The sequence below is a fragment of the Rosa rugosa genome, chromosome 1 (genome assembly GCF_958449725.1).
Source record: "Rosa rugosa chromosome 1, drRosRugo1.1, whole genome shotgun sequence".
NCBI classification, from domain to species: domain Eukaryota; kingdom Viridiplantae; phylum Streptophyta; class Magnoliopsida; order Rosales; family Rosaceae; genus Rosa; species Rosa rugosa.
In genome coordinates, this window is record NC_084820.1 from 66,058,588 (window position 1) to 66,082,179 (window position 23,592).

A 23,592-nucleotide genomic window follows, 5' to 3' on the forward strand; every position below is an offset into this window, starting at 1 on the left:
CCTACGAGTAGCAAATTGTAGTTAGTAATCTATTTATTTAAAAGATTAAAATAAAAACAAAATAAATTGATGGAAGATTTGTACAGGTTGAAAAATATTTATTCAAGAGAATGGGACGGAAAAATATTTTTTAGATTTACCAAACATGAGGGAAAGATCATTTATACGGATACTAATAAGATAATTTTATCGGGCAATGGGGATACTCTAAACATTTCATTAGTTATATACCAACGTTCCAACAAAAATACGTGTATGCACAAATTTATGAAATCTCACTTTGCAACTAATTTTGGAAGCTTAAAATATTTTATAAATGTGCTATAGTAATGATGTTTTTTTTTGTTGGACGATAGTAATAAAATTTTTATATATTCTTGACTTAGAGTCGATATGAGTAGATTGATATTTAATTCTTTCTCAACATTAAGATTAGATTACTCTTTCACTGTAAAAGAAAACATTGGTCTCATACAGCTAGTCATTTCCTTGTTGAAGTTAAAGATTACAGACATCATGAAGGACAAGACTAGAAGAACACATAATTCTCAAGTGGGTGCTTCCTTTTCTCACATCATATTCCATCATCTGCTCCGGTGCTCCCTTACAAGAAGGTCAGTCTCAATTATGGACGGATTCTCCATGCTAGCAATTCAATGTTGGCCACTTGGTTTCCAACTTTCCAATAAACCACCTTCTTACTCATAGAGTAAGCTAATGATGACATAGCTAACAGTAAAACCGGCCATTAGTTTCATTGTGATTATAAAAGACAGAAAATGACTAATGGGTTGGTCAGTGATTTTAAAAAATTAAACACAAGGCTGTGGTTGCAACAGCTGTGAACTTGCTGATGCAGTAAGTACGAGAAATCTTAATTAGGCACCTAATTAAGTATCATTAATCTGATTGTGGACAACATTAGACTGCAAATCTATTCGTACAAGATTTTAAAACTCCTAATGCTAGTTTAATAATCTGGAATGACCTCTAAATGAATCTACATCACATGTTTTTATATTTTTTCCTTTTGGGATGCATGGTTATGGATCGCATGTTTCTCTTTCCATCCAAAAAAGCATTATGGCCCCGTAAGGTTCATTATGACACCGTCAATTTACTTGGACGTGGTGACTCGACGATTAGAGATGTGATCGAAAGTGTAAAAATAATCGAAAGAAAGATATCAAACAGTTATTGGTCCAAGAGTTTCTTTATATATAGACATATAGTATACTTTTTTCTATAACAAAAATAGCTTAACAAATAAAAACGTCTAGTACATTCAACTCCTAAATCATCAAACAAAAGAGCATGACTTGCAGCAAATGGCAAAGCATGAGACCAACGCTGAGCTGGAGATCTATGACCAACACTAGCTATAACATCAGCTAAGAAGTTTGTTTCTCACTTTACATGTATGAAGTTAACTGAATTTAACATGTTTGCCAATTGTAGTACGTCTTGTACCCAAAGTTTTGATTCTCCAAGGAATCAGAATAAGATCGGATATATTGTCGAGCAAGATTTTGAAATCACCTTCAATTTCTAGGTTTGAAAAGCCATGAATCCAAGCAGCATGCAAGCCGACTCTTAGAGCGAGGTTCTCAATGGTGAAAACATCATATCAGCTGTTCCTGAATGATTGGAGGTTGCAAGAATAGACTCACCCTCTGCATTTCACAGTATGTTAGTCTCCACAGATTGGTAAACGCTTCATGCGATGATAGACTAATCTAGAGCTTCTATCTAAGCCGCATGAGCTCGAGCTTCAAATGGGCCTCGGTTTCTCACTCGAAGTTTATTTTGGGCTTTTATCGGGTCGGGTAAAACCCCATCAAATTCTGACTAACCCATAGACCCGAACCCGATATTCCAATGCCACCGACCCAACTCAACCCGTTTTGTCACAGTAGGATTCAGCTGGAGACGGTTTTTTGTCTCAAAGGTCCCGTCTTTTTCATCCATTTGCTCTCTCCATCCCAAACCAACTTTTTCTCTCACAGGTTTCGTCTTCTTTCTCTTTCCCAATGTCATATTTCATCTGGGTTTCTATCTTTTCACTGTAAATAATGAATCTTGCATGTTGATTTCATCCTTGTCTAAATCAATCATAGTTGTTTGATTCATGAAACCAAAAACAATAACTGTCATATGATATATCTTTGTTGCCTAGCGAATTTATGAATCAAAGTTTCTTATGTTTAATCCTTCATAAACAATAGATGCTTCAACTGAATTGAACAGGGCATGTTCTAACTTCATATTTATGTAGGAAACTGGCTCTGTTTGATGTTATTTATAAATTAGAAGCCAGCTTATGTTTACCTTGATTCATTTATTTGCAAATGTTAAGGTTGGTTTCTATATATTAATATACCGATGGAGTAAGTTATCTGTGTTTTCTTTTCTTTCTTTTATATGTTGATGTTCAGGTTTCGGAACCATTTGAATAGTTGCATCGTTAAAATGGATTATGATGGTACTCATGAAGAAAGTGTTTCTGGCAATGATGTTAATGTTGAGGTCCCGGTAGTGGAGTCGAAGAGAGTGGAGGGTCTTGAAAGGGTCTCATCTGGTGTGGTTATTGGAGAATTACAAAATGTGGGCGAGGTTATAATCGGAGTTGAATTGGATCTAGCATGCGCTTCCGAGAAGTTGCTTAATTTAAAAGGTTTTATGATGCATGTGGGAACCAAGGAGAGTGACTTTGAGGCCTTTATATCCAAGGAAGAGCAGACATCAGTTGATTCTGCTGAGAGGGCTCTGGAGTTCACTCTCTTATCTGGAATTTTAGACTCTGAGGTGAGTGAATTGGATAAGCTCATCGCTTTACTTCAAATGGAGATCACGGCTGCCCAGGAGCTACTATCTTCATACACATACTTGGGAGAAACATTTGCAGTAATGGAAGAAAAGCTGCAGGATTCTGAACAGTCTTTGGAGCAGTTGCAAGAACAGGTCTCTGAAATCCGGATGCAATCTCTGAAGTTCCAGAGGACCTTTTCATGCTCCGATGGAGAAGAATATTGTAAGCTACCAGTGTTATTTTAAAATCATTAGCTTCTCATTCTTATTGTGTATATGGTGATGGGGGTTGCCGGGTTTTTTTTATAATGGTAGCCCAGGCAGGTTTTATAACCACCTTTGGTGCATAAGTTGAACTGTTAGGGAGTATTACTGTTACTTTCATTCCGTTCTAATACATGCATATTATGGGGTTGCCAGGAAACTTATAGTGATAGGCCAGGCAGGTTTCTCTAACCACCTTCAGTGCATAAGTCGATATAGTAGAGACTATAATTCTTGATTTTATTCCATTCTAATGCATGCATATTGACAGCGAATAACGACAAAGGAGTGGGCCATTTAGATGATGATATATTTTCAAGCAAGAATGTACTTATGAAAATGCAAACTGTTGAACAGCAAAGACATATTTTGAGGATGCTAGAGAAATCTTTGGCAAGAGAAATGGATCTTGAAAAGAAATTGACTGAATCAAAACAAGTTGAAGAGGATCTGAAACTGAGACTACTCTCGTCAGAACAAGAGGCATATTGCATGGAGGATGAAGCAGCCGATGTTTGGGAGAGGTGGTTAGAGGCAGATAATGCATCTGTGGTCATGACGGGTATTTCAAAGGAACTACTGGGTAAACTCCAGATTCTCCAGTTTAATTTAAATGGTTCAGTTCAGCGAGAAGCTGAGCTACAATTGAAGGTGGATGCTCTCCTTAAAGCCAACCAAAGTTCTTTGCAGAAGCTTGAAAGTAGCAATGCAAAACTTAATGACTTCTTTCAAGCACAGACAGAGAGCTTAAAAGACAGCTTGAAGGAAGCTGAAGATAAGTTAATTATTGCCAATTCTGAGGCCTTTACTCTGAGCGAAAAGGTGAGTTCACTTGAAGATGAAATCAGTGAAATGGGAAATGTTATTACAGATCTGAAAGAGAAAGAATCAAAAGCTGAAGCCCAATTGAAATTATTAACAGAGACTAACACTGAACTTAATGAAGAGCTCGGGCTTCTTAAGACGCAGTTAACAGAATCTGACATGCGGTTGCAGCATGCAGTGGCAACTGCTGAAGCTAGCCAGGAGAAACAAAACATGTTGAATTCGACTATCAGGGATATGGAATATGTGATAAAGGATCTAAAGCAGAAGGTTTCAAAAGCTGAAAGTCGGGCTGACAGTGTAGAGGACAAGTGTGCATTAATATCAGAATCTAATGCAGCACTAAATGAGGAACTAAGCTTTCTGACGGGTAGATTGAAACGCATGGAGGCAGCTTTGCATCAAGCTGAGGAAGCAAAAGTAGCTACTGCAACTGATATTGCACTCCGGTCAAAAGTTATTACAAACTTGATTGTACAACTTGCTTTTGAAAGAGAGCGCCTTCATAAGCAGGTCTTTACCATCTTATATCTTGTTAAAATTCAAGTTTGGTACTCTCAAGTGAGAAACGTATCTTCTTTTGCTGTTGTCACATGACTGAACGACTGATTTTATTTTATTTTTTATATTTATTATTATTCTTTTTTCTTTTAGTATGTAGGTTTTAGGTTAGAAATGCAAATCTCAACTTTATAATGCTCAATAGGAATGAAAACGTTACATCCGGGTATCTTCTGGTTACAGTGCAGCAGAGGGGCCTTCTTATAGCTAGAGGATTACATAACAAATCATGATATGTGCATGCGTTTCCATAGTCATGTACATATATGTTTACATATCATCTGTTCACATTCGTGTCCATATGCAACCATGTAGCTGCCTTGGGGACTTGAGGTGACAGGCGGTGAGGTGGAAGCATGTCACGGGTAGGTTAGGTGTTAGGTTTAAATCATCCCATGCTAGAAAATTATCTACAAAGGTAATCTGAAAACCAGTCACCAGATTTTTCTTTTCCTTTACTGATTTGAAATTTTCTGAAACCTTTCTGTGGCAACAGTGAAGGTTATGCGTACGAAGGGTCAAAATTGACATGCATGAAGGCTGTGACAGTATTTTTGTTTTATTATTATTATTTTTTTACAAATTGAGGATTAGGTGGAATATCAGTACAAAATCAATTCTGAAGTGTCTATTTTACTAAACATGGAAAGGTTCTACATTGCCTACTGTACTTTACTGTCATTGCATAGCTGCCAATGTAGGTTTGCTTTAAAATCGATAAATCTAGCTCAACAAAAAGATGCAGATTTTCAGTTGTAGCATATTGAAACTAAGCGAGGGCCAGTTAGTGTGCTTTAATACAATATGTCTTTCCCAACTCTTAACATTTATCTTCTGGTGATTGAATGCGCAGATGACTGCTTTGACAATGGAGAACAAAACTCTGATTCTGAAGTTGCAAATGAACAATAGTCCATCTGTGGTTATGCGCAATGATGATAGAGGAAATGGTGAAGACTGCATGCTCTCAAAGCACGATTTGGCTACTGGTACAACAGAAAGTAGGGAGGAAGCTCATGAGTTGTCTGCTTGCAATTCTAAGGTCTGTTCTATCACGAGCCTGACTTCTTGTAGTGTTAGCCATGTTTTCCTCTTTGATTATTAGTTTTATTATCTTATATGTCATCTATATTTTTTTGGTCAATGAAGTATAATAAGGTTTAGGTGCCCTTCGATGTTAGGGCCCATCCAGGTTTGCAGCTAATGATCGGAGGACTCTATACCATTATACCTCTATTTTGTTCTGATGTAGCATTACCTCATGCTTCAGATATGCCGTTTTATGTCATGGCATCTAATTTCATTTTCTCTGCGCATTTTCTGCATGTTCTTTGGTCTGATGAGGTTTCTAGCTAGCTAAGACAACTACAATAGTCTCTAAAATTTGCGTTGTTATTTGTATTTTCCCAGCTGGATAGGACTCAAGAAAATGCTTCTATGGGTGAGACTGAAGTGGGACCCGCTGATACTGTGAGGAGAGTTGATGCAGGAGTTCTGAATTTTAAGCATGTACTCATGGCAATGCTCATTGTACTGATTTCAGCTGCAGTTTATTTCTTTACTCAACAACACTGCCCATTTTGATGCTGCTGCAGCCTGCAGGGGATTCCTATCATTGAGCTTTACAGTAGCTTCGTCGTCAACAAACCAGTGTAGAGTTATGCAGATCTTGAAAAGGAAAAGAGAAAAGGAAGATAGTATTAGTCGTTGTCCCTAAATTCCCTTAAGCATTACTATAGTTGTATCTTAAGATAAGAGTTGCATAAGATAGTAAAGTTGATGTCCTAATCTTCAGAGGGATCCTTCATCTCTAGACGTCGATAGAAATAAATTAGGAAACCAAAAACTAGAAGATAAAAAAAATCAATGAAAGGAATAGAAAGAATTCTTATTTTCTAAACCAAATTATGGAACGCAAATTGAATAGATATAGCTAGCTTTAGTGTGATCTCGAGTGCTAGACTATTGCCACTTTCTGGCACGGGAAAATCTTCCTTTTCATATTCTTGCAAGTTTTTGAATGAGCACCAAGAAAAACATTATACTTCAAACTTGGAACCAATCCCATTATTGTTTTGCTTGTGGATTGCTTGCTATGCAAGGCGTACGAAGCTGATGAAGGAAAGTTATCCTTAATACATGTTTGTATTTGTGTCTAAAATGTCTAAACGGTCACTGAAACAGATCAACAGGATGAAGTGTACTTCGGTTCACCAGGCAATTTATTATCCAATCTAGAGTCTAGACCAGTATCCATCTCACCCATCTTGTATGTGTTAGTTACTCAATTATTGGTACGTAGGCAATATAATTGGAGTATATGAATCCATGTTGAAGTTCAAAACCAGTGTCAAACTCCACATTTTGTGGTGAAATCCCAGTAAATACTTCTCTGTTGCATTTGTTCCATTGGAATATGACTTTAGAAATCTATTCAAATTAAAGTTGTCTAACAAATGATCCAACCATTGCTCGAACCGATGACCTCTGAAATACAAGTCGCACAAAATCAACAAAATCCAAGTAACCACATCTCTATCTGGCCTGGCATCATAACAAGATTGCAGAGTGGCCTTTTCTCTCATCATGTTTGTATTTGAATCTAATACATCTACATAGTCACTAAAAGAGATCAACATCATCCGAAATACTTTTTCACCTAGAAAAATCAGGTAAAATTAGGTTATTGGAAATTTTAAGTAACAGTTTTGGCTGTGGTCGTTTATTATAACAAACATTGTTTTTCTTTTGTCGTGTTTACATCAACTGATGTTTCGGTGATTCGTTAATATGGTCAAACAAACAAAAGAAAGGAAAAGTATGAGCCAATCTTAGACAAGTATAGATCTCACTCATCTTTGTGCGTGCTAGTTACTACCCTTTCTAACTCGCATTTGTATGTGTTTCTCAATTATTGGTACGAAGGCAATTTAATTGGAGTATATGAATCCATGTTGAAGTTCGAAACCAGTATCAAACCCCATATTTTGCCGTAAAATCCCAGCAGATACTTCTATATTGCATTTGTTTCATTGAAATATGACTTCTGAAAGCAAACGAAACTCCGATGAGAGAGCCCCTTTGTTACGAAAGACTCAACATGGAGATGAAGATGAGGCCAGGACTGAGAAGTATTCTGGAGCATCCTTCTATGGTTGTGTGTTCAATTTGACATGCACCATTGTCGGTTCCGGAATCATGAGCCTGCCTGCAACCCTCAAATTGTTGGGACTCATTCCGGGGGTCGTGTTGATCATCCTAGTATCATTCATAATCGAGGCATCGGTTGAGTTGTTGTTGAGGTTCAGCAAGGAAGGGTCTGCAGTTTCCTATGGTGATGTCATGGCTCATGCATATGGAAGGATTGGGAAGATTGTACTTCAGATCACCATTGTTATTTACAGCACTGGTTCTCTCATTGTGTATATGATCATAATTGGTATAACCCCAATGCTTTTGGTCTTTAATTTGTTAAAATTTGTTTCTGCATTCCAAATCATAGTTTTGTATTGTATGTGTTAATGCTCATATATATGATATTTGTTTAACTTCCTCAACTAGAGGATGTGCTTTCTGGATCAACCAGCTTGCATGGAGTTCACCACACCGGCATTTTGGAAGGGTGGTTTGGAGAGCATTGGTGGACTGGCCGCGCCTTCGTTCTTGTTGCTGTAACTGTCATCATATTTTTTCCGTTGATGTTCTTTGAGCGCATCGGTTGGTAAATGTTTCCTTGATGTTTCATTACTAGTTAGTAATGACCTTTGTTTCTGCATAAGAGCTAGCCTCCTATATATAATATATTGCTTCTATATTTGGTTGCAGATTCGGCGAGATATATCTCTCTTATATCAGTTGGCTTGGCTCTTGTTTTTCTTTTTGTTGTGGTTGGTGTCACAGTTTACAAATTAGTGGATGGAAGCATAGAGAGGCCAAAATGGTTTCCAAATGTAACAGATTCGACATCATTCTTTAAGATCTTCACTGCTGTCCCAGTGATTGTTTTTGCATACATTTGCCACTACAACGGTACGTATTAAAGCATGCATGTTGATCTTCTCTTTCCATATAAGTCCTTGAATGCTATTTAGCCTGTTCTGCTTCTTTACTTGGTTAATATTTTATAGGAGTTTTCTTGCAAAACATTCATGGATACACCAGAATTTGCATTGAATGTTTGGATTATTTTCATTCCGAGAATATTGATCAAGTTGTTTATTTTCAGTCCACACGATACAGAATGAGCTTGGAGATTCTTCCCAAATGCAAGCTGTGGTACACAGTTCACTTTCTCTCTGTGCAGTTGTCTATGTAATGACAGGAATTTTCGGGTTCCTCCTTTTCGGTGAATCAACTATCTCCGACTTACTATCCAACTTTGACTCTGATCTTGGCATTCCCTACAGCTGGCTGTTCAATGACATTATTCGCATTAGCTATGCCGCGCATGTCATACTAGTTTTTCCCACCATATTCTTACCTCTGCGACTCAACTTGGACGGCCTCCTTTTCCCCACTGCAAGACCTCTGACTTTAGACAAGAAGAGATTTGTGTTGGAAAGTATAGGGCTTGTGTTTATTTCCCTTGTGGGTGCAATATTCATACCCAACATTTGGGTAGCTTTCGAGTTCTCTGGAGCAACCCTGGGAGGTTTACTTGCATTTGTGTTTCCTGCTTCCATTACTCTCAAGTGAGATCCCTTTCACTAAATTTTGTTGAATTGATCTTCCATGTGATATCTGTCTTGTTTCCATAATAGTATGATATCGTCTCCTAATTTGGTGTTTCAGGGACCCTCATTGTATAGCAACTACCAAGGACAAGATAGTGTCAGTTTCCATGATCGTTCTTGCTGTATTTGCAAACCTGATGGCTATATATAGCAATCTGAGCTCTTTGTTGTCATAAACGAAATAACAAAGAGAAAAGAGGTGACATTCAATATTTCATCATATGTAGTATTCAATGTTGAGTTATGGATTGTTAGAACTTCTTCACTTACAAAAAGTATTGCATGCATATAATCAAAAAATTTTCAACTGAAATTCAGTATCATGTTCTCCTCCGCTTCACCTTCAATCTAACTTCCATATTCTCCACCTTTTTGTCAAGTTCCCCTTGGTACTTGTCGAGTTTCCTATGTAGGTTAGCAATGTCTTCTCTTTTGAGTATGAGTTCCAGCTTGGAGGGCTCCATAGTCATCACTTTGTCTTGGCTGCTGCAGTGATAGAACCAGCCTTATAAGACACTGGGGTGCGGTGCACGTTGGAACCAGGGAGCTTGAGAGCTCGGGGTGGGCTGGGACTAGACTGTGGATGTGCTGGTAGTCTAGGAATTGGTGTCGGCCTACATGGGAGCACAAATGGGGAGAAGTGATCACTCTTAATTGGAGCCTTTTCAACTGTCTTTAACCACTTTTTTCTACGAGTGTTGAACATGACAATGTTTGTAAAGGTTTCTATTCCTATCAACATATATACGCAGATTCAAGATATATGTTAGAATTTGAGCTTCAATTTGTATATAACAAACTACAATCAATAACACATGCACATGGATGTTTGATTGATAAACTGCAGTAGCAATTTGAAGCATGAACAGATGAACAAAAACTCAGCCAACTTGTGTACTTGAGTTTCCAACCTAGTGATAACTGCTCTTTAATAACAATGAACTTAAGCTTATATAGTAGCAAAGATTACACCTACCTAACCAAAAGAGAAGCTAATTAACTAGAGTTAATTGTACTTTACATTGCAAAATATCTAGCTAAATGAGTGGAGAAAACAGTGGCTGCAAGTAGCAGTTGGAACAGTTGCGGCAAGTGATTGAACTGGCTTTCCTAGTTGAAGTAGGAAACCAGGCAAGTAGAACAAACTGCTTTATCTGGATCCATCTTCTCCTCCAGTAAATAAACCCTCCATCATGTCTTCCAAACATAATTTTTCCTGCTCCAGGGAATTCTTCTTCAATCAAATCATAAAAACATTTAGAGTATCCATAACAAAGTTGTGGTCGCACATTCGTAGATACCCTGTGGACACACTTAGAATCAACTGTAAAATGACTCATCAAATGTGATGTAGCGACCTTTATAATGACAGCATAAAATTTAAAAACAATCCAACCTTCTATAACCGTCAAATATATAAACAAACCCAGGAAGCAACAAAAACAGAGCAAAAAGCAAAGCACGCGCTCACTGTTTGCATAAAACGTTCATATTGTATCAGAAAAGGACTCAAAATTTGCTCATCCATTTCTCCAACTGCCTTTGTGAAATGAACTCCAGATATGTGATAGCAATTTAGCATGGATTTCCGGGCAGATCCAGGCTCCGGTTCAGCTTCGGTTGGTCCGAAGCTATGCCCACAATTGGCACTCACAGTGCTATAAGCCTATAAATGTGAGGAGCTGCTAAACCCTTCGATGCAAAACACAAGCTGAGCTCGCTATGAGTGTGATTGTGAGAGAGCCTGATAAGCTGAGAGAGATCGAAGAACTCATATATTTCTTGCTCGGTGCGTTTTTTGCTTTCTAGCTTTCCATTCAGTTCATTATTCTTGTGCACATTCTTTTCCTCTAAGTTCAATATTGTCTCGTTGAGGTTGGTCTTTGTTAATCTGTGTTGTTCCCTACTGCAGGTAGATACGGTTGAATGGAGGAGAAGATTACTGATGAGGTGGACGTGGAATCCGGGTTCATATGTCAGAAGATCGAAGAACAATTTTCCTCACCATCAAGCGGTGGCGAATGCACGTAGAATCTACCAAGTTGGGGAGTTCGTTGACAAAAAGAAAGAAAAGGTATTAGGTATACCATGTACTAAAAACTCCAATGTGATCGAGTTCATTACGTTTATTTTGTATATTAGATTCTTAGTTGTTATTTTTAGTACGTGTTCATGATCATCGATCAAATAGTTGTTTCTTGATCTAATTCTAATCTATGTAATTTCTTAGTTCAGGTGCTTACGGTTGAACATGTATATTTAATGGAGAATTCGAGCATGGAGAAACTGGTGGTCTCCTCTTTTGAACAGATCCATCAGAGGAGATTAGAGGTGAATGCAAAATACCATGCTTAAGACTCCATTGCCACAAAGAAAGCTCCTTTTTGTTGTTCAAGCACTATTTTAAAACCGCAGAAAATTGCTAACCCAACATCCAAAAATCACCACAGTTACGCCTCCGCAGATCAGTCAATGTATAGCTGAAGACCTGTATCTATGTATGATCATGATGAATATCTGTTGGGTTATATATAGAGTTTGTGTCTTTGATAATATTGGCCATGAGCAATAATACATGGTTGTAAATAAACTAGGCATGATAATTTAACTCTGATCACCTAAATGTAGTTTTTTGACTACAAATAGTGCGTACTATGTGGCAAGAGATGTATGTTTGGGCTTAGTATTGGCACCACCTGCACGCCCAGATTCTTATAAGAAATTATGGGCAGCTATTTGGAATACCAAGGTGCGTAACTGGTAAAGCAAATTAAGCTACATGCATGGAGATCTTAGTGCTTAGTCTAGATGACTATATATACAGAGAGATGACCTTTTAAAGTGATCATCACTAATGTCCTCATCAGGTACGTATTCAAGATGCAAATTTAGGGTGGATTAATTTAAGGCTTGCTTATAAGAATTTTTTTTTCCTTTGTCGATAATAATTCAATAGATTTTGAGACTAAATATATTTAATTTAATTATTAATGGAGAATGTTGTAACTAAAGAAAAAAAAAAAGGAAAAACAAAATGTGAAAAGAGCAAAGAAAAACATACAAGATTTGCCTTTAAGAGAAGAAATTTTTAAGACATACTAATAGGAAAAACTAATAGAAAAGTTGTAACAAAAGATGGGAGAAAAAAAGAAAAAGGGAGGAGAAAATGGGGAAAGAGATAAAAAAAAAAGAAAAAAAAAAGACAGGAACAAAAGAAAAGAAAAGAAAATGATGCAAAAGAGGGAGAAGGATATGGGTTCACCGTTAACAACAAAGAAAACAGGAATAGGGGACTCGAACCCGGGTCAGAACTTGATAAAGAGTTAAAAGGCCTGACACTTGGCCAATATTGAACCAAGCACATTTATACTATATAAAAGATTGCAAGAATTTTGGGTGGGGCTCAGCCTTCCACGTGGATACCTTCTTGTTCCTCACCCTTACTACTGCTGATACTATTTAATCGCCTCTTTCGATCGATTCATCATTCTCGGATGAGAAGATCGGTATAGTCTATTTGGAGGAAAATGTATGTGCTGATCATAAGGAAGAAATATTCTCACAACAAGTAAGGATTAAAAATTGGCCATCACAAATATATCGGCACTCAAATATGATCCAAAGTGCACTCAGCATTCATGGTTTGGTATAAAATGTGCTGTTTTTGGAGCGCAACAATTAAAAAACAGAGCTGAATCATGTATCAGTGATGGGAATCCTTCAATCTGTAAAGGAGATCATGGATTGTTTTCTACAATATATGGCATCAATAGCAACAATAGATAGAATTTTTCTCGAACTGCCACTTTTGTATTCTGCCATTCATACAATTTCTATTCCTTAAAAAAAAAAAAAATAAGAAGAAGATTGTTGAGCCAATGGGTGATGCCGCCAAGAAAAAGGATTTAAAATTACTGGAGCCATTAACTGAAAAACCTGAAAGTTGACCTGGAAACTCAGAAAGTGACGCTTTGCAGATGTTGCGAAGCCCCAATTGCTCGGAGATGCTACTAAATCGGGACCAATCGGCAGATGGGAAGAATGTTGTGGAAATTGAAGAGGAGGGTCCTTTTTAATGTGTATTTTTATTGTTGTCGGAGACTGATGTAAATCAGACAAGCACTCCAGCGTAAATCAATCCTCTTCAGTTCGCACCATATCAATCCAGCCTTGCAAGAATCTAGGGCGAGCTGGGAATAAGAGCATTTGCTTCACGTTCTGGTGGCCTAGAGACTGGTGTCGGCCACCACGGGACCGCAACTGGGAAGTACTCATAAACCCTCGGATGATTTTCAAATATCTTCAAAGACTTTCCTGTACAAATGTTGCACATGAAAATGTCTCCATGCGTATCATCACATCCACTTACATACAGATACAAGATACCTTCAGTACCGTCGTTATTGGGGTCGAAAGACAGAATATTCAGATCATAAATATCATCTGGGACCATTTCCCAGTCCAGTGAATAAACCCTCTTCCTGAGTTCTAAACATGATTTTCCAGCTCCACTGTGGACTTCTTCATTCAACTCCAAGAAAAAAACAGCATGGCTATCATAGTCATAGTCGCCCATCTGCAGACACCCTTTATAGACACCTACGCATCTAAGTATAATATCGTCAGACCCATCAACTTCAATGAAACGACATTCATAGTGATCACTATCATCACCATCATCCGCACTGCTGCTAGTACTAGACATGCTATTACTGTTCCTGTTATCCATCATGAACGGATTCAATCCAATAAGGAATTTGCCACTATAACTCATCCAATACAGCATTCCATTGTGAGCAAAACTAATGCCTGAATTGACCCGATCCAAATGAAACATTGATGGAGATGATACAATTGACTCTCTCCAAACACCTGTCTCAGAATAGAAGATCTGCACTTTGAATTCACACGAAGGTATACGCATCTCATCAGGATGATAGACAAGTCTCACAATTCTGCACCTATAATCAGCATTAAGCTGGATGTCATTTCCTCCCAGATCGTTTTTCTTACAGTTATAGTAGGGAAGGTCACACAAGAATCCCACTCCTGTGAACTTAAAGACTTGAGGAGGGGGAGGAAGAGGAACCCATTTCAATGTGTATGGATTGCAGATGTAGTAATCACGTTGATGATACCGGCTCGCACAGCACAAAACTAAGTCGTTATAAGTACCTACCACAACTGGCTCTTCTTTCAAATGGTGGAAATTCATGAGTGTTTTGAAGAAAGGAGTTAACGGCTTAAAGGACGATGACATCCTAGTAAGGAATTCCTCCCCTCGGAAGTTTATCAAAGTACGGGTCATGAATATTTGCTTACCATCACTTTGGAGACACAGAAATCGGCCAATAAAAGAAGGATCAGACATGACGGTGCACCAATGCTTGGACACACGCTTGCATTGAGCAATGTATTTATAGCAAGGAAGTCGGCCAAGGATTTCAACCAATACCGCCTCGGGAAGATCACCAATGTTGGTATTCATCAATTTTGATGATGGCCCTATAGCTGCTGTTGTTGATGAAAATAATCAAGTCACTGATAAACAAGCGCACCACTGAACATATTATAATATGTGCAATGATATAAAACTGCTGAACATCTTTTACCTATATACATAACGGTGCTCAAGTCTCTGCAGACTTACAACTAAACTGAAGAGCCCCTCTGACAACTGTAATCTATGTAAGGAACCCAGGCTTCTTAAAAAACTCTTTATAGATTTCCAATTATCTTTGTGTCTGATGCCGATGAGACAGAGGATATTTGTTCACTACAGACAAACAGTGGAGTGGTTTAGTTGCGATTTATTTCAAAACAGATCGAGGATGTTGCAAAAGATCCAGATTAATAACATTATTAATTTCAATATTAAAACAGAAGTTTTAGTCTTAATAAAATGAAAATTGGAATAAAGAACAAAACTATATATTTGTTCAATGACTTTTTGAAACTGTAGTACCATACTAAAAAGGATTTACTGCAGTAATCCAGTTAGAATAAAGCAACTATCAAACATGCTGTGAATGAGAAGATGATCAAGAGGCCAGGAGAACACTTGGTTGATTCTACATGATAAAAATTATTAGGCTCAAAACTTCAAAAGTAACAATTTCTTTACGAATTAATCAGAAATGGTTAATTAAAGCTTTGCTCATCTTATCTCCACCATGGGCTAGCTAGCTGAACATGCATAATAATGGGGGGCGAGTGGACCTTTTGCTGTTTGGAAATAAAATGAAAATTAAAATGCCAGTCACCCTGAGTTCCAAACTTCCAAATCTCTAGCACCAAGAGAAGATTTTACCTAAGCAAGCTGCAATATAGATCAGGTAATCTGACCCACTTATTGATGATATGAAAAACAGAAGCAAAAATCTTTGTTGGGATATCTAGCCTTATACGTACGCCACGTAGCTGCGGATATATATGTCTGAGCATGGGTCCTGAATCTCAACTACACCAGCAACCTGAAACAGATGAACAAGCAAATCTAAAACAGAGCTTTACTATAAGCAAAAATGAAACCAAAAGTATTGCAAATCCAGTCCAATTTATTAGAAGCGGAACTTGCACAAAATTCTGAAGGTATATATTGAAACTGTATGCCTTAATAAATAAAAGGTGCATGCACAAAATAATTTCAATTCACAGGACTCTTACATATCACCATATATGAAAAGATTGAGGAAACCGTCTGCCAAGTAAAAAGTAACTAGCAAATATATACAAGTGCACTGCTGTGCATTTACCAAACATCACCGTCCCAAAATCTCTTCAAAACTTACAAAATTATATAATCCAACTTTTAAGTGCACTGCTGAACAGTTTTACTCTCAACCATGACATGATGGTGCAAAGATCACCATGAAACTTACAATTATAGTGGATAGTACTTGACAATCAGAATCAACTGTGTCTAGATCAGGTAATCTGTCTTCACTCGTATGTAATATCATATACATGCCACGTAGCTAGGTGAGTCTTTATTGTAAAACCAAAATACAAACAAGCTCACACTATTGCATGTTCAACATTATCCTTGGAAGAACAAACATACCATTGATGTCCATAGCTGAAGCCATTGATGCAGCTGCAAGAACAAGGAACAAGACGAGGCTGAAATCTTATGCTATTCACCAACTGTAGCTTCTGAATGGGCAGAACACAATGCTTGTAAACGGTGGTGATAACAGGGACCCTAGCCTCTTATTTATACAAATACTAGTCCTAGGAATCCTCCCATAGAGGTTTTCCTTAAGAATCAAGTACTGTATAATTGTAATCCTAATGCATCACAGTTTAGGACTTTCTTGTAGTACAAATAATGGATTCCTAATCCAATGCTAAATACACTATCACATTAGATATCTATGTTGATTCTTTTCCAGATCCATGTTGTATTCAACTTAATGTTTTAATGGTTTCCTAGTTGCTCTAGGATAACTAGTGATAAGTCCATTTTAGTCTAACATTTATTGGGAAACCTGACCTTATTCACAATCTAGCCACTGTATGTCAATTGAATTGCACCGGTAATCTGAAGCAAATAAATTACCAACTGCAGTGAGAGGCTTTATTGGGATATCTGGCCTTCCATGAATAAAATTTGCAATCTAGCCGCTCCTATGTAGGATGTTTGATGTACTGCACCAGCATTCCAAACACATAAGCAAAGCCAAAACAGAGCACCAACTGACTGAAAGCCAAACTAAATCCTAAAGAACTTCAAGTCTAATACAACTTATAAATTATGGAACTTACTCAAGCCTGTCAAGTATACCTTCTGCTAAAATTAATAAAATGATTTACTGTCACAGTGCACCATACACCTTAATTAACATCTTAATGAAAGTTATCAGTTAGAAAGAACAAGTCAAATTAATGCAACTGCCTTACACAGATTTTGCAGACACTCACAAACACATCGAATCACACAGCCCAACTTGATTTAGCAAATAAAAGTTTAGTACTTTAACTCTTTTGATTACATACTATAGCTAGCTGTTATTTCTCAAATAATGGTATTTTCTTCTATTCTGAGATAAAAAGCAACACTGAATTATAAGTATTGAGGATGGCTTTTACCTAACAAAGCAGCAAACTTCAGAACAGAACACCACGGAACATTTGATATAAATAATATCAAATGCAGAACCAGGGTTCTTCATTTGGAGATCTGGGCTTCGGTAAACTCGTGATCTTTAACTCTGTGGTGCGGAAAACTGGAATATAACTTGAGGTGGGCAATCTATCCTGACTGATCTGCCGGGATCATTTTATCCAGGACCTAATTGCATTGCTCATTTCTCTAGTTGGAGCATTTCTGAGTGTCGCAGTCTGTTTCTTAGTATCGCAGTCTGTTTTGGGAGTCCGACAATGTTGTTGAGATCGGGGTCGGCAATCTGACCGGTACAAAAGAATGTAATAACTTAAGGGATGTTGTGGAGAATGGAAAACTACAACACTTTATTTCAGCGCATTTCTGTAGTTGGAAGCATTTATAAGTTCTTATGTGTCAGCAAGTTCCGGAAGCATTTGACTTTCGCTTTGGAGATTCGCGCCTTGTTTTAAAGAGAAATTCTTGCATAGGGGCTGCCGCACCACGTGGCGGTGCGGCCCTCCAATAAAAAACCAGAATTTTTTCTCCCTTTTCCGAAACTGTCCCTGCTTTTTAAAGTAAAATACTCAAAACACCCTCCCTGCTGGGCAGTGATTGGTCAACCGCACCACGTGGCCGTGCGGCTACCCCACGCAAGAACTTCTCTATTTTAAAACAACCTCGTCCGTATTTTTAGCCATAGCAGTAGTGTTTACCTAGTCAGTTGCTGACCAAACAAATGTGCTCAATCACTGTTGGATAAGCCAAGATGTTTTGTCATAATCAATTACATCCTTAATTTCTCGGAGGAAATTTGACTTTGGAGATTTTTGATAAGCCAAAAATGTTCCTGTCACTTCAAATTAGATGAGATTACCGTTTTAGTGATCATCACTAATATCATCACTCTTAGCACTGCTGATACTAGATAAACTACTAGTGTTACCATTGATGACCATGATCGCCTCTTTCAATTCTCTGGTCTTAGATGAGAAAACCTGCATAGTCTATTTGGAGGATAATGTATGTAATGAACATAAGGAAAAAAAATATTCTTACATGTTACAACCCTGCACCTACGCTCTGCATTAAGTTGGATGACATGTCGTTTTCTGTCTTCTTCCTTATAGTTATAATCGTAACGTAATTATTAAAATATGAGATGTTTATAGTTTATTCGAACATTTCATCAAAATTGAAAAGTTTGGCAAAGCCCTATTTATAATTATTTAATTAATTTTAAAATATTAATTATATTATTTTTTTCAATAAAATGTGCAAAATACAGAAAAGAAGGAAAAAAAAGGTAAAAACTGTGTATGTTATGCCCTTAATATTTTTGGCTTCAAAAATACCGAGAAATTTAACTAGTTCCTTTAAAAAATACGAATTATAGAAATATAAAAAAAAACATAAATACATATTGTATTCGTAAATAGTACGAAAAACTACTAATTAACTAATTATAGTTATAATAGAGAGAGCATCTAATATTGATTTTAATTGAAGCAAGCAGAGTTCGTTACAATCTGCTTTCGGGTGCGAACCGAACCCAAATTCCAATGGCTGCGAAAGACGAGCTCGCCGAGTCTCTCAATGACCTCTTCACCAGCGTCTCCACCATGGTCAAATCGGAGCTCCAGGTTTCCTCTCTCTCCCCCCTCTCAAATTCCCAAATTTAACTTTTGAAATTTAGTCTTCAATCCGAGAATGATTCCAATTCTCTTATCAGGGAACGACCAACCACATGGAGCTCTTAGAGAAGATGAATCTGAGAGTGGCCGAGGAATACAAAGGCTTCGGCGACGTGGCCTCCGGGCTAAGCGTTTTCGTGGAGCAGCTCAAGTCCAAAGCCGGCAGCTTCGACGAGTATGTGAAGCAGATTGATGTCATAGACCAGCAAGTCACCGAATTCGAAGCTGTGGTTTCGGTGCTTGATCGATATGTGGCCATGTTAGAGTCCAAAGTCCAATCCGTGTATCACAATCCATCGTCTTCTTAGTTCGAATTGTTCAATGTTTTCAGTGTCTGTGAAATTTGTTTGTCTCTGTGTGTTTGAATTTTACGAAGTACTGTATGTTCAACTTCAATCCCATGTAGTGAAATTATATGATCAAATTTGAACAATGCAGCAGCTTCATAGCTCGATTTTTGCATTCTATGCTGCGAAGATGCAGAGAGTTTTTCGAGCTGTCTGGAAAGTACAGACTGCTATGAACTTCAGACTTGAGATTCATATGCATCAATGGTTAACAGTTGCTCACTGGCGCATAAGTTCTGTTCTGAAGTGAGAAGCAATTGTTTGAATGAGTACTATATGTATAGTGGTAAAATGAACCACGGAATGTTTCTGCTATAGATTACAAGTGTACAACCAGGTGGTTCAAGTCATGTACAGTACAGATAAACAACACTATCTAGTTTTGTCAGGTTTGTTTCTCTGATGTTAGTAACGGCGATTGGAGGACAGCTTGCTCCTACTTGTTCTGTAACGAGAAGGCTGCTTCTTCCTAGGTCTTCGTAAGTTTTGCAGCATAACGGCACGTGTTTTCCCATCTGGTTGGAGGCCACTCTTACGCATATTCGTGTAAAGTTTCTTTGCTACTTCGGTTTTGCCTTGAAAGCTCATTCCTTGAATGGCAGCGTTATAAAGAGATGCATCTGGTGCAGCGTGCTGCAAAGCAGATAAACATTACAGTGTCATCATCTTTGGGCATTCAGTGTCTATACAATGCCAAACCTACAGCAAACTCAATAATCAATGTAGATAGAAGCACGATTCATCAAATGCTTTGAAATTACTAAAAAAAGGGATGGGTTTGAAAATCTGGACGACTAAGTATGATAGTTCTTTGTTCTATACAGAAGTTCTAACTCCATAAGAAGCGGTATGATGCGATAAAATGGAATGCGAAAGTGACAAAAGTGATAATACTCTCAAAAAATAGAACTTACATTCAGGATTTCCTCCACTTCCTCCCAGAAAGAACCCCAAATGCAACTCCTTATTAGTGACAGATGAGTAAATGTGTCTGGGGTGCACTTCTGGTGAACCATGTGCTCATACACTTGCAATGCCACTTCAGGCTTCCTTGCCATCTCGCAAGCACTGATTACAAGGTTATACGATGCTGTCGAAACTGACAAATCAGAAGCTTCTAATTGCCACAAAAGCTGCAGAGATTTATCCCATAGCCCAAGCTTCGAGCAAGACATCAAAGCCATGTTGTACAAGTGCGAGTTCAATTGAGAGCCCCGACTTCTCTTGATGCTCTCAAAGAGCTTAATAGCATCATCATGTCGATTTGCCTTATAAAGTGCACCAAGTAATGCCTTCCATGTATAAGGATCTGGTGAATGACCCATAGATTTCATGATATTATATACCCTAAATGCTAGTTCAACCTCCGCAGCCTTTCCAAGCGAATTTATCAATGCATTGAAAGCAATTGTATTTGGCTTGAGCCCACTTTCCAACATATTCTGAAAGATGTTTAGCGCAAGATCCCACTTTCCTTCCTTCGAGCATGCACCAATCATAGCTTGCATTGTATCATTCCCTGGTTGAAACTTGTTTTCAATCATCTCATTGTAAGCATCAAGAGCTAGCTCATGCTCACCACACCGAACAAAAATGCTAACTAAGAGGCAATAAGTAACTTGTGTTCCAGTATGACCATTCTCCTTGATATCTCTCCACAATCTCTCAGTTTCACGCCAATTGTTCACTTTACCACAAACCGATATCATAGTGTTATAGACAACAGTATCAAAACCATCCCTCACTCCACTCTCCCCTTCCATTGCCCTAAACATTTCAACGGCAGAGTCGCAGCCACAAGCATCTGAAACTGCTTTAAGTATCAGGCTATAACTATGCCCCGTAGTTAACTTCTTTCTCTTCATAAACTCAAACACTCTCAAGGCATTATCAAAAAACCCATTTCTCAACAGACAAGATAACAGTGAATTACACGCATGTAAACTAGGAACAAGACCTGATAACTCCAATGAAGTAAACAGCTCCAACGCCCTCCTAATTTTATTAGTTCTACTAAGCACCAAAATCCGCTTTGACAATGTCTCTTCATCCACCTCCTCTAAAAAACTTACCCTATCTACATTCAACTCATCCTTCCAAATTAAAGTCACCTCTGGCCGGACGGCAACACCCGGTTCAATCTCCGGCTGGACTGGGTCCTTATCAATTGCTATATCTCCCCATGGAGCCAATATCTGCTCAACCAAAGAATCTTCTTCATTTTCACAAACCAACCCAGATTGCACACCAAGCACCACGTTTGGCACAGACATGGATTTTGCCTTCATTCTAATCACACTGGGTACCCACATGGAAACTAAGCTAAGGTTATGTGTACTTGAACATGTTTTAGGCACATCATAATATAAAGGCTGGCTAGAATGGCGATACCGAAACCCAGAACTAGTTGAGATTAACATAAGGGAAAGTGAAGGTTTCAGAACCTCACCCATTAATGAACCCAGAACACAGAGATACACACAAAGCTATGAAATTAGTACTTGCTGTTCAACCATGGAAAGTGTGCTGATGATGATAGAACTAACCTTTAACAGCATGACCCAATTTGAAGAAGATGAAGCAAAGGAAGTACAGACCTTTCCTCAAATTTCTATGAACAAAATAGATGCTTGTTCTTCTTCTACAACGAGACAGGAAGCAAATATCTTCGTCTGTTGAGACGAGAGGGACCGCCCTGTTGAACCTGACCTGCCAAATAACATCCCGAAACGACGGCGTCTCCTCGTTCCTAACTTCGACACACCGTTTTTTTTTTTTTTTTTTTTTTTTTGACTTTGTCAAGGGGAATCCAAAGACTTCTCCAAGATAAACCCCTTCGGCGCATGTGAAATGCTCCAACTGTGCATTGCAGCACAGTGCCTCGCCACTTTGACAGCTTCGGGGTTCGAACCTAGGTTGGGGAGCACTTCGACACACCGTTTTATACTGGGTCAAAACCAAAAACACCTGAAAAGTCCTTAATCCTTATACTACAAGCAATAAATTTGTAATTGCCTAATTGATACCCCAATGAATTTATCTCTCCATCGGTCACATTACCATAAGCTCATCATTAATAGTGTATGATTTTAAAACCTATTTCAATTGACGGAACACCGAAAAACCTTGAACGAATTTTTTTAATATAATATTATTGTGTTCCAATTTTGAAAAATCGTGTAATTGTAATTTTTGTGTTCTATCGTTCAAGAAATGTTTAGAAATCATCATTTGACAGTGAAAAAATTTTATTTTAGAAAACAAGAACATGCAATTTTCACAAAAAAATAATGTGTTATTGGCTATATCCTTGAGTAAAAATCATGATTAACTTTTATACTATAATATAATAATCACTGAGTTACTAAATAAGCCAATAGACTGACCGAAGTACTATAGGTACCATTTTCACGAATTTACAACAGAGGTGTGTTTTATTTTGAGAAAAATTAGGCTACCGTCTCCAAACTATGCTGCCAAGGCCAATTTGATACCCGAACTCTCAAACGTATCAATGTGATACCCAAACACATATTTTGACACCAACGTGATACTTCCGTCCAAAATTTCTGACAGCACAGTTTCTTTGCTGACGTGCTAAGCACGTGGAGACAAAAATTTTTTTTTATCAAAGGCAGAATAGTCTTTCACTACTAGCTAATTAAAAAAAAAAAGGAACGAAACCATGATCAGAGCTCTCTCTCCCAACTCCAATTCTTCTTCTTCTTCCCAACACTACCTCCTCCCACTCCAACTCACAATAGATCTCGCCAGATGCATCATTTTGCTGCTAAAGATTAGTTAAAAATTGTGGTAAATTTTGGGTGTGTGATATTGAGGATGGTTGATGTTGTGGTTATTGGGTTTGTGATTGTGATTGTGATTGGGTGTGTTCACATTGAAGAGAAGCAGAACATCAAACATCATCGGGCCGATTGGGATTGGGGGCGGTGGTTAGTAAATTTGGCTGGAGGAGGGCTCCGATTGGGATTCGGGGCGGTAAGTGTCATCAGGCTGAGCTCGTGTTCGATGCTGAAATCATAATCCCGAAGAGGACGCCGGATTGGAGGAGGCTGGGGCAGAAGACGGCGAGCTTGTGGAGGGAGGACCAGCCGTCGGGAGGCTCGGAGGAGGCGGCGGAGACAAGATAGGAGATGACCGAGGCGGGCCCAGTTGCGAGGGTCGTCCTCCAATTCTTGCAATTCGAAGACTTTGATCAAGACTCTCTGGGAATTCATCGGCCTCTCCGACGCCGA

General features: G+C 38.2%; 5 protein-coding genes across 10 annotated transcripts; 3 read left to right on the forward strand and 2 right to left on the reverse strand.

Moving 5' to 3' along the window:
- The first annotated feature begins 1,921 nt into the window (after positions 1-1,921).
- On the forward strand, positions 1,922-6,252 carry LOC133726227 (WPP domain-interacting tail-anchored protein 1). Of its 2 annotated transcripts, XM_062153734.1 has the most exons (5): positions 1,922-2,006; positions 2,436-3,031; positions 3,344-4,410; positions 5,312-5,500; positions 5,869-6,252. In XM_062153734.1, the coding sequence occupies exons 2-5, from the start codon at positions 2,470-2,472 to the stop codon at positions 6,040-6,042; spliced, it is 1,992 nt and encodes a 663-aa protein (XP_062009718.1). In that variant the 5' UTR covers positions 1,922-2,006; positions 2,436-2,469; the 3' UTR covers positions 6,043-6,252. The 2 variants fall into 2 exon arrangements, with proteins under 2 accessions (XP_062009718.1, XP_062009717.1); XM_062153733.1 differs by lacking the exon at positions 1,922-2,006 and having other exon boundaries at positions 2,022-3,031.
- Positions 6,253-7,356: 1,104 nt separating this feature from the next.
- Positions 7,357-9,988, forward strand: LOC133745181 (amino acid transporter AVT6A-like). 2 transcript variants are annotated; one of them, XM_062173199.1, is made up of 6 exons: positions 7,357-7,897; positions 8,020-8,175; positions 8,284-8,487; positions 8,684-9,149; positions 9,250-9,390; positions 9,572-9,988. In XM_062173199.1, the coding sequence occupies exons 1-5, from the start codon at positions 7,498-7,500 to the stop codon at positions 9,365-9,367; spliced, it is 1,344 nt and encodes a 447-aa protein (XP_062029183.1). In that variant the 5' UTR covers positions 7,357-7,497; the 3' UTR covers positions 9,368-9,390; positions 9,572-9,988. The 2 variants fall into 2 exon arrangements, with proteins under 2 accessions (XP_062029183.1, XP_062029190.1); XM_062173206.1 differs by having other exon boundaries at positions 9,684-9,988.
- A 2,859-nt stretch (positions 9,989-12,847) lies between these two features.
- LOC133745194 (uncharacterized) lies at positions 12,848-17,534 on the reverse strand. 3 transcript variants are annotated; one of them, XM_062173225.1, is made up of 5 exons: positions 17,283-17,534; positions 16,255-16,346; positions 15,502-15,664; positions 14,804-14,967; positions 12,848-14,705 (listed from the first exon to the last, which is right to left on the reverse strand). In XM_062173225.1, exons 4-5 carry the CDS (start codon positions 14,811-14,813, stop codon positions 13,372-13,374), a joined length of 1,344 nt encoding a protein of 447 aa, XP_062029209.1. In that variant the 5' UTR covers positions 14,814-14,967; positions 15,502-15,664; positions 16,255-16,346; positions 17,283-17,534; the 3' UTR covers positions 12,848-13,371. The 3 variants fall into 3 exon arrangements, with proteins under 3 accessions (XP_062029209.1, XP_062029216.1, XP_062029201.1); XM_062173232.1 differs by having other exon boundaries at positions 12,848-14,702; positions 16,255-16,841; XM_062173217.1 differs by having other exon boundaries at positions 16,255-16,841.
- A 1,249-nt stretch (positions 17,535-18,783) lies between these two features.
- On the forward strand, positions 18,784-19,454 carry LOC133726229 (biogenesis of lysosome-related organelles complex 1 subunit 2-like). The gene is made up of 2 exons (XM_062153737.1): positions 18,784-18,938; positions 19,028-19,454. The coding sequence occupies exons 1-2, from the start codon at positions 18,858-18,860 to the stop codon at positions 19,295-19,297; spliced, it is 351 nt and encodes a 116-aa protein (XP_062009721.1). The 5' UTR covers positions 18,784-18,857; the 3' UTR covers positions 19,298-19,454.
- A 139-nt stretch (positions 19,455-19,593) lies between these two features.
- Positions 19,594-22,032, reverse strand: LOC133726228 (pentatricopeptide repeat-containing protein At3g29290-like). Of its 2 annotated transcripts, none has more exons than XM_062153735.1 (2): positions 20,251-22,032; positions 19,594-19,969 (listed from the first exon to the last, which is right to left on the reverse strand). In XM_062153735.1, exons 1-2 carry the CDS (start codon positions 21,787-21,789, stop codon positions 19,742-19,744), a joined length of 1,767 nt encoding a protein of 588 aa, XP_062009719.1. In that variant the 5' UTR covers positions 21,790-22,032; the 3' UTR covers positions 19,594-19,741. The 2 variants fall into 2 exon arrangements, with proteins under 2 accessions (XP_062009719.1, XP_062009720.1); XM_062153736.1 differs by having other exon boundaries at positions 19,920-20,035.
- Positions 22,033-23,592: the final 1,560 nt, after the last annotated feature.

Coding starts and splice junctions, on each gene's coding strand:
- LOC133726227 (XM_062153733.1), top strand. CDS start 2,422: ATGTTGATGTTCAGGTTTCGGAACCATTTGAATAGTTGCATCGTTAAA. Junction 3,032..3,343: donor CTCCGATGGAGAAGAATATT/GTAAGCTACCAG, acceptor GCATATTGACAG/CGAATAACGACAAAGGAGTG. Junction 5,501..5,868: donor TGTCTGCTTGCAATTCTAAG/GTCTGTTCTATC, acceptor GTATTTTCCCAG/CTGGATAGGACTCAAGAAAA.
- LOC133745181 (XM_062173199.1), top strand. CDS start 7,498: ATGACTTCTGAAAGCAAACGAAACTCCGATGAGAGAGCCCCTTTGTTA. Junction 7,898..8,019: donor TGTGTATATGATCATAATTG/GTATAACCCCAA, acceptor TTCCTCAACTAG/AGGATGTGCTTTCTGGATCA. Junction 8,176..8,283: donor GATGTTCTTTGAGCGCATCG/GTTGGTAAATGT, acceptor ATTTGGTTGCAG/ATTCGGCGAGATATATCTCT.
- LOC133726229 (XM_062153737.1), top strand. CDS start 18,858: ATGGCTGCGAAAGACGAGCTCGCCGAGTCTCTCAATGACCTCTTCACC. Junction 18,939..19,027: donor TGGTCAAATCGGAGCTCCAG/GTTTCCTCTCTC, acceptor TTCTCTTATCAG/GGAACGACCAACCACATGGA.
- LOC133726228 (XM_062153735.1), bottom strand. CDS start 21,789: ATGGGTGAGGTTCTGAAACCTTCACTTTCCCTTATGTTAATCTCAACT. Junction 19,970..20,250: donor AAGTGGAGGAAATCCTGAAT/GTAAGTTCTATT, acceptor TCTGCTTTGCAG/CACGCTGCACCAGATGCATC.